Source organism: Tachypleus tridentatus, chromosome 7 (genome assembly GCF_004210375.1).
Source record: "Tachypleus tridentatus isolate NWPU-2018 chromosome 7, ASM421037v1, whole genome shotgun sequence".
Lineage (NCBI taxonomy): Eukaryota > Metazoa > Arthropoda > Merostomata > Xiphosura > Limulidae > Tachypleus > Tachypleus tridentatus.
Genome location: NC_134831.1, coordinates 32,932,408 through 32,946,578, shown reverse-complemented (window position 1 = coordinate 32,946,578; position 14,171 = coordinate 32,932,408). Strand labels below are relative to the sequence as shown.

General features: G+C 35.7%; 1 protein-coding gene across 4 annotated transcripts in view; it reads right to left on the bottom strand.

The window, feature by feature from the left end:
* Positions 1-14,171, bottom strand: part of LOC143255389 (cell adhesion molecule Dscam1-like) — a 201,551-nt gene that overhangs the window by 117,780 nt on the left and 69,600 nt on the right. For all 4 annotated transcript variants that reach the window (XR_013030583.1, XM_076510968.1, XM_076510970.1 and 1 more), the window contains exons 3-5: positions 6,569-6,892; positions 3,836-3,997; positions 2,526-2,672 (exon numbers count right to left, since the gene is read on the bottom strand). Coding sequence is in view for 3 of the 4 variants with exons in the window: in XM_076510968.1 (XP_076367083.1) it covers positions 2,526-2,672; positions 3,836-3,997; positions 6,569-6,892 (633 nt within the window). In the remaining variant the exon portion in view is untranslated. The remainder of the gene's footprint in view (positions 1-2,525; positions 2,673-3,835; positions 3,998-6,568; positions 6,893-14,171) is intronic.

The window sequence follows — 14,171 nt, the reverse complement described above, 5'->3', positions numbered from 1 at the left end:
GTATAATTAGAACACAAAAGGAGCGATTTCAACGGCCTGCAGCCTCTACTCGAATTGTATTGCTAGTTTTTGTTTAGGTATTTTTATTTAATAGACGTGCTTATAGACATTATATCACAACGTGTTTGCCTTTTAATGAGCTACAACAGGAATATAATATATTTGTGATTGTTTAAGTATTTTTTGAGAAACTTGCAATTACTTGTGTTGTAACTAGCACACATTATTTTCCCAGCGATGCCGCGGTCAGTCGGATCGGTAGTCACTGTGAGGTTCGCGCGTTCGACTTAAAAACATTGTACAGTTCAGTCTTACTTCCATTCTGTTCTATCTTCGTTCGTTGTACGTTAAAGTTTTTCAATAAAGACTGTATTTTAGCTTGTTGAGTCATCTGGGAAACAGATTCCAATTATGAAAAGCAAGCGTCTGAAACTTTCCGATATCAGACAGTTCTGCAAGCCAGTTACTAGTAAGTACTACAAGTGACAATGCAGATAATCCAACAACCTCAAGCAAAGAAATAGAAACTTGCCTTACAGAGGAAATACCATGTTCATCAGAGGACGAGTCCGAAAATGCTTGTGCAACTATTGCACATCATGAACCACCAGATACTTGTGAAACAAGTTTGTTCAGTAATGAAAAATCTGACACTCCACAGATACAATGTGGAAAGCCATATCATCCAGACGCACAACTAATACCACGACAGAAAGCAAAATCTCAAAATATCAACTTCCAGGGAAAATGGTTTAATGAGTTCCCATGGCTGGCAACCTTCAGCTTTGTTTTATCACTGCGGAGCACACAAGGCTAATTTAATAATGCAACATGCAGTTGAAGCTTGTGAATGTGTTCGAGATTTTATCCAGTGGGTACATGAACTTGGGGTCTTGCTTCAGAGGTCAGGCAAATACAAGACAATCTTTGGAAATATTGTATCGTCAGACAGTCACAATGGTCCAGTTAAATACATCCATCCACTGTGTCCAACACGCTGGTTGTGCCGCCTATCTCCAATTGCACGTGCTAATGATCATTACAGTGACATTGTTGATTCTTTGTCTGAATTAGCAAATGAAAAATCAGATGTAGCAGTGTAAGCACGAGGTCTGCTGGACAGATTTGACAAAGGAAAGACATTTTTAGGATTGTTGATGGCTCAGCATCCATTAGCTGCATTAGAGGAACGAAACCGTGCATTCCAAGCAAAATCAGCGACAGTATCTGGCATGATTGAAGCATCTGCAATGACAGTTGAGCAATTGCGGGAATTGCAAACAGAGGAAAATTACAAGATATTTGATGAAGCTGAGAAAAAGATAATTTCCCTAGATCTGGTGCCTATTGAACTACCACGCATTCGCAGACCCCCCCATCCAGAAGGATCACAGGTGATGGCTCAGCACACCATTCTGCAACAGCTAGAGATTACTACAGAAGCCAATATTTTAAATTTGTGTACACAGTCATAGAACATCTGACCATTAGATTCAATGCAGACAACAATGACTTGAGGCAATATCTGGCTGGCACTTGAGAACATGATCACATCTGGCAAGATTGACAACTCGGTTATAAACTTCTATCGAGAAATCTCTGCACAACGGCTCGAGTTTCAGTTGCACATGTTCAAAGGAACAACAGAAGCAGTATCTCTGAAAGGTGCGAAAGATGCTTACTGTAAAATACATGAAACAAGACAGCAGAGCAGATGTTTAGTGAAGTGTTTCTTCTCATGAAAATTTTGCTTGTATATCCAGTATCCAGCTGGATTAATGCAGCTTTTCTGCATTAAGACGGTTGAAGACGTGGTTAAGGTCAACTATGTCTCAGTGCCGTCTCAACCATGTGGCAGTTTGTCACACTCACAAAGATGAGGTGACAAGATAAATATAGAAGAGCTTATGAAAGAATTCATAAACAGATCTTTACAAAAGAGGTCCACGTTTTGGAACATGTAGACTAGAGGACTAAATGAATTTTACTTCAATGAAAAGTATGAATAATTATGTGCTAGATTGTATTGTTGTGTAATTTTCAAGAGTTCTCAAAGACATGTTTACAGCTCTCAGGTTCACGTAATCAGAGATTATCAATTTGCAAATTGAACAGTCCACATAAGTGGTTGCAAAAATCATATCCCCCATCGGGTGTACAAAATATACGCCCCTGACTACATGTCAGATATTTACTATCTGCACTTTCTATACTACATTACACACATTTAATATCTGTATGTTGAAGACTACATTACACATATTTAATAACTCTACCTTCTAGTCTGCATTACACATATTTAAAATATTTATCTTGAAGACTACACATATTTAATATTTTACCTTTTTGATTACATTACACGTATTTAATATATGTACCTTCTAAACATGTCACATAATTAACATCTTTATAGTACAATCACGTATCACCCGTTATCACAGTCATTTTTGTTCATAAATATATATTGTTATGCTTCGTTCCAAATTATAATATCAGTGTTATTGCCAATATACAAATATTAATACCTCTAATGAACAAAGTGCTTTTCGTTGCACTAAGTCTATGCTCCTGGGTGATCCTGTGAGTTGTTTGGCAGCGATAGGTATTTTCATCCAGTGTTGTAGCGTTACGGATATGTAGTTCCCCGAAGAAGAAGACACTATACCTTCCGCCTACAAAACAAAACTCTTAAATAACGCGTTTACGCCCCACAGCTTTGCTGTAAGTCACAAAACATGATCTTAAAATGTATTTAAATCATAAAGTCGTCTGTGTGTGTTGTGTGAAACAGGAGGAGGCTATTGCCTCCCCCAGCCTAAGAACGCTCTCTCCAAATCTGAGTGTGAGTCCCTTAAAATTAGGTAACTAGTAGGTTACCGAAACGGAATGTGTCTCAATGTCATGTTATTAATTAAAAGTAACATTTTAAAATTAAAATCTCTGCACATTATAAAACATATAAATCTATATTATGTCAGCATTACATTTAGTATTTAGGTACGTCAATGATCAGCAAAATAATACATATGAATAAACGTAGACAAATTTTTTTGCTATTTTATATTTTCTTCATATATTTCTCACACTTTTGGTTAACATAAGCGTTTTCTTGTGTTGTTATAGACCACACATGTAATCACGCATCACAGTTAAACGAAGATTGAATGAATATCTGTGTGAACAATACGTCCTTAACCTGTATCAAAACTGACACGTGAAGATTCGTATCCTTGGTGAACAATACTCCCTTAACCTCTACCATAACTGACACGTAAGAATTACCATTACGTATAGTTAAAATGGTTTTGACCCGAATAATTTTTTTTCATTACAGTGAGTTAATAATAATTTCATTAATGCACATTTCAGGTTGCGTATTCATTTAAGTTTTGACTGTTCTTGATTTGTGTACAAATCGTGAAGTTTTTAGTCCTAACAGAATCTTCATTATTCATTTTATTAAGTAATCCACAATAAATGTAAACGATGTAAAAGTCGTTATACTTTTATTAAAAATTAGCTTTTCTAACAAATAGGGCCCGCCATGGCTAAGTGGGTTAAGGTGTTCGAATCGTAATCCGAGGGTCGCGGGTTCGAATCCCCGTCGCACCAAACATGCTCGCCCTTTCAGCCGTGGGGGCATTATAATATGCAGCTAATCCCATTATTCGTTAGTAAAAGAGTAGCCAAAGAGTTGGCAGTGGGTGGTGATGACTAGCTGCCTTCCCTCTAGTCTTACACTGCAAAATTAGGGACAGCTAGCGAGGATAGCCCTCGAGTAGCTTTGCACGAAAGGCAAAAACCTTAAAACCTTAACCTAACTAACAAAACTTACCTTCTTGTGATGTTGATGTAATTGTATCGCTATCCCCTCGGATCCATGACGTCACTGTGATGTAATCTTTAACAAACATAGGAATGTGGCACGTGATAACGGCTGTATTCCCTCTTACTACAAAAATATCATAGACTTGAGCTGCATATTCTTGGCTAACTTCTGATGAGGGACAGAGAGAAAAACAAAATTTTATTATGTATTTTGTACTAGACTAAAATGTTTTAATTCAACTATTAATTATATAGTCATAGATTTTTGTTTTGTTAATAAACACAAAGCTGCACAACGGGCAATCTATGTTGTGTCCATCGAATACGAAATTTAGCGTTATAAGCTCTCAAGCTTATCGCTTATTCGATCGGTTACGTTAAACAAACAACAATCTGTTTCTGCGCGTTCCTTAGAATATTGTAATCATTACTTATAACTATCTCCAGAAATTATTCCGTATATTTGGCCCAGTGTATATATGTGGTCGATCCTATGCAGATCGTTGTTACTAGATCTGGGAGTTATCTCTAAATATGCTGATAAAGCTAAAATCTCTCAGGTGAAAAACAACTCTGTTTTAAATAATAAGGCAAACATTTCACACCTTTGGAACAGCTAACCCAGGGCATTGCTATTCTTCCCTTTTGTGTCATAAATCTCTTTATCCCGTTACTTACCATAGAGGCATAAGCACCACACCCACCACTTAGATAAGGATCTTCCACATAAGCATTTCGTTAGATTTTCCAATTTTTAGTGGTTGCCAGGAATACAAAGTGCATGGTGGCGAAAGGGTTAATGTATCCAGTTTTTAAACAAGTAGACTATCCATCGTTAGTAATCTGTTTAGGATTTGTCAGTCCATATTTAGACTTTAGTGAAGGTCTTAATTTAAGCTCATGATCTGTACCACCATTAATCAGATTATTACACAATGAACCCCTCAGTCACTTATTTTTCTCTGTATTGAATTGTTTAAAGAAACAACAACCGAATCTTTCAATCCCGTAAAAATTCTACGTTTGAATTGCTATTGTTCTTTAGCTCGTGTTAATAGCACGATTCAGACAATTCTTTAATTCCGGACTTCGAACCTCATTTTACCATAAGGAATAAAACTATTACAATAAATCCCTCCTCTAACTGAAAATATTGCTGAAGTGTATAGCCTACTAAACTAACAATTAGTTTCATTGGCACGACTCTTGGTCAATTAAGATAACAAACTTGATTCAGTCACTCTTTTTTTTTCTTATTACAAATGGCCCTCGAAAAGGGTCAAAGAACGAGGAGTAACTTAAGCCGTTCCTTCAATCGATCTGAATGTGAGATACAGAGCCACGAATAATCTCACGAAGCACCAAAAACAAAATCCTGTGCTACGTAAGGAGTTAAGGTTGGAACTGATTGCTTTATAGATTATGTACTAAAAACGCGTAAATGTGTGAACTGTACTTTATTCACGATGGAAAGAACCCAGATTTTTCAACGTATTTTAAGAATACGTGGATTAATGCTCTTAACTTATCATTCCGTATTATTCAGTTAGCAAACTTTGTGGTGCATTGTAAACTTAAGAATAAATTCGGTGTCTCTCGTTTTTGTTTTTCGCTAGTTTACAGTTTTGGTTACCAAAAAAAAAAATTAAGTTACTCTTTCGTATAATTCTCGTTGTTGTTTGTAATTAAGATCAAAGCTACACATTGGCTATTTGTGCTCAGTCTGTCATGCGTATCGAAACTCAGTTTCTAGTGGTAGAAGTTCACAGATATTTCACTGTGCCACTGGGGGGTATTTCGTATAAAATTAATAGGAGACGAGGATTAGACCACAGAAATTTTCAAATTGCAGAAGTAGAAAAGCAGCCCTATTGCTTTACAAAGATACACAACTAAACTACATTGAAGAAGTTGTTTAACAAAAAATATGAAGGACTAATAAGGTTCAATCAGGCCATTGAATGTCTGATAAACATTCAGAATGAGAATATGCTTAAACGATTCAACCGTAAGTGAAAACCAGAACAGAAGCTGTAAAGTGAAACTGATGTCACTTTCTTATTGAAAAATTAAGAACGAAATAGACCGACTGAAAGGAATTAATAACCTATCCCCAAATAAATCTGAACTTGAATTGGAAGTTACGAATATCAATTACCTAAAGTGGCGGCGCAGATAGCCTAGTTGCTTTGCGCCACAAAATGCCAAATCCACATACCCACCCACATAAAGTGGCCCGTCAAAAAGAAAATTATAATTGGAAGGTACAGAAATGAGTTATTAGTATGACCCACCCAGAACAAAACTTAGAGCTGAGAAGTATAAAAGTGAATTTCCTCTATGACCTAGCCAGGGATCCGGCATGGCCAGGTGGTTAAGGCACTCGAATCGTAATCCGAGGGTCGCAGGTTCAAATACCCGTCACATCAAAAATGTTCGCCCTTTCAGCCGTGGGGGCGTTATAATGTGATGATCAATACAACTATTCGTTGTTAAAAGAGTAGCTTAAGAATTGACAGTGGGTGGTGATGATTAGCTGCCTCCCCTCTAGTCTTATACTGCTAAATTAGGGACGGCTAGCGCAGATAGTCCTCGTGTAGCTTTGCGCGATATTAAAAAAAAAAAAAAAGGAAGCTGGCCAGCATTTCCTCTTTGCGTAGCCCAGGACAATAGCAGAGCTTAAAACGCAGAAAATATTTTTGTCTGTCATTCTGAAAATTCAACTTACAAATATACTTACCTCCCCTCACTCGAACGTTTCTACTGCGGATTGTTCCCACGGAGTTGGAAGCCACACACACGTAGGTTTTTGAGTGTACTTCTTGGCTGTACTGCTCCGGACGGAACGACCAGAGGACCAGAGTTCCGTTGGGCAATGTGCTCCGTAATCCTGGAATGTCGTGAGCAGGACTACCATCTTCCACACGCCAGAACACCCTGGGTGCAGGACTACCATACGCCAAGCAGTCCACAGTCGCTCCCGACGTGTTGAGAAACTCCACTTGAGGTGGAGGCTCCGAAATAAACATAGGACCCCTATTTTTCTCTAGTGCTTCGAGGAAACCTATGATCAGTTGAAATTTATTTTTATTATCCAACAGTTTAAGGACATCAAGGGTCCTGTTGGTCCATCTAGGCTGCAACATTCACTGTACTAAATTCTAAAATAAAAGCAAAACACTCAAGTTCATCTATTATCATTCACATATTTATTAAGACTTCCCTTAAACTCCTTTAAATTAACTGCATGCAAAACCTCAAAGGCAACTCGTTCTAACTCAATGCACACACTCAGACAAAAATATAAATTATTGTGTAGCTTTTCACGGCAAACTATTTTAGACAAAAGCCAGCTGTTCGAAGAAAGCATACGTGGAAATACTTAATAAATAAAAACGTTTAAAATGTTTTTGCAATGTAATGATGGTGGTTATTTGATTTATCTTCGTTTTATAATAACATCTGTACCTGTTCAGGGAATATCAACAAAAGTCGCAACTCTAGTCTAAAAATACGATGTTTTCGATGCATATATCCACAAGGTCCTTTACATTCGCCATCCAAAGTTTCAACATCAGTTAAAGAGCATCAGCTACTTCCAATAAATCTGATAACGGTTTATAAGTAATTGAAGCTGTATATGTTAAATTGGTGGTTTCTGTTGAGCCAGTAGGTGGCGCATCTTCGTTTTCATACACGTGTGGGTCCGATATGGCCCACAGGGTTGCAGGTTCGTATCTCTGTCACACCAAACATGATCGCCCTTTCAGCCCTGGGGGCGTTATAAAGTTATGGTGAATCTCACTATTCGTTGATAAAAAAACTAGCCCAAGAGTTGGCGGTGGGTAGTGATGACTAGTTGCCTTACACTACTAAATTAGGGACGGCTAGCGCAGATAGCCCTCCTGTAGTTTTGCGTGAAATAAAAAACAAACAAACATACCCGTGTGTGTGTCAAGTTTTCACAATATTTTGAGAGGTTTGATGTGCTCATGTGTTGTTACCTTTCTTTATTTAAGTCATTCCAATATAACTTTTATATATATTTCTAAGGTATATTTTAGCCCAGTGAAATTTTTCATTACCGAAACTTTGTTGAATTTAACTTTTATGTACAAAAAAAAATTCTCGACAACAAAGTTTATTGTTTGCAGGGAACAGTATTGTATTCTCAGTACAAAAAAACGCTGGTATTGTTTATCATATGGTAACTATTATCGAACCACCTCCTTTTGAACCTTTTCAACTGAATAAAAATATTTTAATAATATAAGGGATAAAACAAAACAGAACCACATATATAGCTATGACACGCAAAAACATAATCCACTTAATTTTTAATGTAAGAGCTATTGTGAAAGAATTTGATAATTTATACGCGAGGTAATTATACATTGCCATTGGACCCAGTTTTTATAAATTGTCAGTTGGTGTGTTGTTTTCCAATTCACATTGCTAGTTTTATATATATATACCGTTTGTTTGTTGTTAAGCGCAATACTCCACAGAGAGCTATATATGCTTTGCCTACTACGGGTGTCGCAACCGAATTTTATAAGCCACTAAGAGGCTTACTATCGATGAGGTCGGCATATTACATTATATCAATATTTTTTTATGTTTCTGACTCTGACAATAATCAGTATAATGATCTAGCGATATGAATGAGAATAAATCTTTCGCACACTACAAGTAAAATACATAGGGTGTCCCAGTAGCAATTAGTAAATTAATTGAATTATGAACGACATTTTAAATAACATAATATATTGTCATTCGAGGTTGTTAGGTATTGTGTAGCTTTGGTATATATAAACAGGGTATTCCAAAATTATCTCTTTTGTTTTAAAATATTTAACAATTAACGAACTAAGGAAATACAACCACGTACTTTTCAACACCTTTTTAGCCCGGTTCATATACAGTGGCGTAGCTAGGGGGGGCAAGGGGGTACATCTGTCCCCGGGCACAGCATCGGGGGTGGGGGTGCCAAATTGATGTTACATAATTAGGAATGACGGACCCCTTATGGCTTACATTTTGTCACGAGGGGTCGCGAAAACTGACTTTGTCCCCGGGCGCTGAAAATCCTAGCTACGCCTCTGTTCAGATAACCAGAAAAATAATATAAACGTATTATCAAGGTAATAATAAACTTAGTTTACTTAAAGAGTATCTGTTTTTTAAGTTTTTCTTTATTGCTGAAACTTCTTTCGAGTTTGCACAGCTCAGTATGTATACATATAGCCCGGCATGGACACGTGATTAAGGCATTCGACTCTGAAGGTCGCGGGTTCGAATCCTCGTCACACCAAACATGCTCGCCCTTTCAGACGTGGGGGCGTTATAATGTGCGGTCAATCCTACTATGCGTTGGTAAAAGAGTAGCCCAAGAGTCCTGCCCTCTAGTCTTACACTGCTAAATTAGTGACGGCTAACGCAGATAGCTCTCATGTAGCTTTACGCGTAATTCAAAAAACAAACTATATGTATATTTGTATGTGTGCGTGTATGTATAACTATGTATGTATAGTTATTAACAGTATGAACTATGACCTTAACAGAAAATAAACAGTACGGATTACGACCTAGTCAGCCGTTTATATTACATATCCAATAAGAATCCTAGTCAGCGGGCTATTTTATATTTTCAATAAGCATCCTAGTTAGACGCCCATGTTGCCTGTCCTTAATGCTGAGAGTATTTTCTGCAAATTTTCGTATTTCTTTAACTAATCCAAATCCTGAAATAACTCGTCTTGAGCTATTCTAATTGAACAGTCATTCTTATAAGGCACCTACGGGCGCACCGTGTGAAGCGTGTTTTTGTGGCAGCGGGACATTAACAATAACCCTTGGATTCAGTCTGGTATGTTAACCACGCCCCACCTTTGAGGGAAAGAAAAGTTTTGCAGGAGAATATAATGTTTGGAGAATCACATTTCCCTTCTCGATGATCAAACAAATCATAGAATTGTAGGAAGGAAAAAACTTAAGTTAAAGATCTAACTTAAGAGTTACTTTGGCACAATCTTCCTTGCAACTGTTAAACAACCTGTTATAGTTAACACTTTCTTCCTTTCAACTGTTAAACTAACTGTGGCAATTGACACTTCATTCCTTGCAAATATTAAAGTAACTGTGGTAACTGGCACTTTATTTTTTTGCCACTGTTAAACTACCTGTGGCAATTGAAACTTTCTTCCTTGAAACTGTTAAATTAGTTGTGACAATTGGCACTTTATTCCTTGCAGCTTTTAACTACCTGTGGCAATTATAACTTTTTCCTTGCAACTGTTAAACTACCTGTGGCAATTAGCACTTTAATCCGTGCAACCTTTAAATTATCTGTAGCACTTGACACTTTATTCCTTGCAGTTTTTATATTACCATTAACAATTGGTAGTTTATTCCTTGCAACTTTTAAACTACCTATGACATTGGCACTTTCATCCATGCATCAGTTAAATTACTTGTGGCAACTGGCACTTTCTTCCGTGTCACTGCTAAACTACCTGTGACAATTTGGTTTTTATTTCTTGCAACTCTTTAACTACCTGTGACAATTTGTAATTTATTCCTTGAAACTGTTAAATTACCTTTGACAATTATCACTTTCTTCCTTGCAACTATTAAACTATCTGTGACAATTTGCACATTATTCTTTGCGACTTGGCTTCCACACGATCCACCGGTGAGTCGTGCTATATTTTCTTTTTAAAGGCCACTTATTGGATGGGACACTACGGCTACATATACACACTTCATAAAAGAAGTAACTGTAAAATGACTAGTGGGACCCAGAAAAGTATCGACCAAATAGACTTGGAAGCCACCGTGTTAAGCTACCTGTGACAATTATTATTAAAGTTTTCTCTAATGTACAAGCCTCAGATATAATACCTACAATTTTAATGGAACACAGGTATAATTTCAACTCTTACTATATTAAGGACTTCAAGGGCTGAATAAAAATGCCATGATTGAATGAAATTGCGTAAACAGACCAATTTTCAGATCTCTTCTTGAGGACATTCTATCTAGCAAAATCCAAAGGTCCGTAACGGAGTGAGATGGGTGAGTAAAGAAATGTGTTAATCTCTCCTGGAGGATCGGGTTATTTTGATCCTAAGGTTTAGAAACAGGCTTTTTTTTTATCATGTCGGTTTCGTTGGTGACGAATATTTGATTTGCAGCTATTTAAAGCTAGTTTCCTACAAGATAGTAGTAAAAAACTAACAGATCATTTGTTACCATATCTATCACTAGTATGAACTACGATTTAACAGTACATTAACAGTCTCAACTGAGACCTTAACAGTACATTAATAGTATAAACTTCGACCTTAGCAAATTAATAGTATGAACTACGACCTTAACATCAAGTAAAACTTTGTATTTGTAGATAAAGATTGTTAGCGAATCTTCAAACAATAGCAGAACAGTTAGTGTCGAAACTTATAAGACATAATTTGATAAGTAGTTCAATATTACTGATCGTGCTCTCCGACCTATTTTTTACTGCTTAATATTGAACTTACTAATTCTAAGTGTATTTATAAGTGCAGTTATTAAACCAGTTGAATCGATCAATGTTGAACATCAAGATGTCTTTTATTTCACGATAATTTTAAACCATTTTATAACATGAATGTGGCCCCAATATTATAATATATATTTTATAATCCATTTTATACTGTCAACTAATCATTCTTCTCATTTTCGTTTCTTGTTGTTTTTTTCTATAAAAATTGATAAAACAGACAGTGTCTCACAAGAGTAAGAGAAATTCAAAGCTACCATTTTACGCTAGGGCCGTCGAAAGTGCTGCGCCTCTACTATTTGGCTTCCACGAAAATTGAGCACCCTTGTCAACCGTTTGTGTTGCCTATCCTCAGAATCGGGCCTATTTTCTGTAAGTTTTCGTAGTTCTTTAACTAATCTAAATAATGCACTGTTTCATCTCGGATATGTCACGTAAATATGCCTGACAACAAATTTTCATTAATTTCATTTGTGTTGAATTTCTGGATATCGAACTATAATTTTTTCCATCACATTTTTAAGGCGTAGCTAACTTGTTAATTTTCCAGACGACAGACATGAAAATCCAAGGTTCAAGCCACTGAAAATTCTTCACACTTTCAGCTTTCGGCACTTCGCAGAAGAAATAGTAAACCCTACTATTGAGTTAAGGGCTACGATTAGTGCTGGCTGGTTTCCCTCTATCTAACCAACGGCTTTGTAAATTTGCAACAATTGTTCCAAAACATTAATAGTCACTGAACTGGCCGTTTAACTCATGTTTCACATAATAAAATGTACGTTCAAAATATCAAATACAATTTCCCTATCGCACCTCGAGCAGGCCTATTGAATTTAAAAATTAAGTTTTAATTAAGTTTGAGCCTCGGCAGTTGAAAAATTATTTGTACAAATTTCCACATCGGAACCAATAAAGTGCCAGCTACAAATCATTTCATAAAAATATTTTGATTCTACTGTCATATATATCTCACACCAGATGGTCATACACATTTTGCTAAATCTAGATTAATATCCTTTAATGATAATAACACAATATATTATTTATAACAGATAAATAAAATTCCACTTTCTACACGAACTGAGTACAAATAATAAAACGTTTCGTAGAACAGATTTTATTATTAAACCAACATATTTATTTCTAAGTATAAACAAATTATGACTAATAATATGCCTGTTCTAAAACTGTAAGAGTAACTGACGTCAAGACTAAAACTCGTACTTTATTTTTTTTTGTAATTTAGTTGATACGGTGAACCTACCACTGTCATAATGACGTAAGCAAAATAAAAATTGAAATACCTGTGCTGTACATTAAAAGTTCTTATATTAAACTGCTGTAAGGAATAAGATTTGGAAAAAAAATAGGCTTAACATGTAGTCCTACAAAAATATACATATTTCAAATATATTACATATAACTAGTGTTTGTTTACTTGTTTTTAGTTAACCACACAACTAAATGATGGGCTAGCTATCTGTGTTTTGCCCACCATACATATCGAAATTCGGTTTCTTGCGTTGTGAGATTGCCCCAGAATTTAGCCGCATTCTTTCGTCCCGAGCACAAATCGTAAAGGTATTCATCTGTTCCTATTCTCTGTACGTCAGAATGAGTTTAATGTGTGTCGTTTGTCATTATTATCGAATCCTTTATTAAGTTTCACTTGGAGGATCACTTGATAAAGGAAAATCATACGATACAGTGTTCCATCTCCTTCTACTTCGTTTTCATAATCTAACCTATCATCGCTGAGTAACTGCAGGAACTGAGTTTTGAAGATCTGCTCAGTGGTGCAAAATATAATGAAGCAATATTCTTCCTCTTCAGTAGGTTAACGTCAACTTCAGCGTGTTTTTCATTTTATTTATTATAATTTGTTATCAGTAAAACGTTTAACAAATTTTGTTTATAGTATTAAAAGAGGTTGTTTAGCAAATGTTAAAAAAAAAGTATGTTAACATACCTTAAACTGTTACAGAATTGTTACAGTGACACTTCTTATGGAAAGAAACGTCACAGTTTTTAACCTGAAATTCTGTTAACCGTAGGAAATAATTCACATGATTCAATTTCATATTTGTGAAGTTTTCACCAACACTTAAAAAAGTTCATCCTGTGAAACGCTTTTTCTTTTTTACAAGCTGTACTGACTTATATTACATGACCATTATTATAATTTTTGTTACTACGTTTAAAATGTGTAGGTAGGCGCATAATTTTAACTTGGTGCAGTGTTAGTGTGAATTTAAGCACATAGTTAATATTCTAAGTTGCCTATTATCAAATCAATTAATATCCTTCATCTCAACGTATGTAATTTGTTTAATTTCAGATGATTAAACTTCGATAGATTTTGTAACCTATTCCAAAATGTTTTACGTGAATATATAATATTGCGTAACTACGTCATAGAAATAATCGCAGCATTACGTCATAATAATAGGCCAAACGAACTAAAATTTATATTTCAAGTTTGCGCTACCTTTACAAATATTAAAACATTTTTTGTGTGTTTTTACATTACAAATTAAAATTATTTTACAATTTCAACAGTTTCTACAAGACCCATCGATATCGTTGTTGTTAAAATATGAAGATTTTCCACAATACAAAAAAAAAAAAAAGAGATGGATGCAGTGTCGTTATGTCTAAGTTACAAATTTTATAACTGAAACTACCCTATTGTTATTAGGCAAGACGTAACTTAGTAATTAAAGTGCCTTAACTATGAATTCGAAGGTTTACTGTTCGTATCCTGGTGCAGTAAATACGCTCTATACTCGAGGGTCGT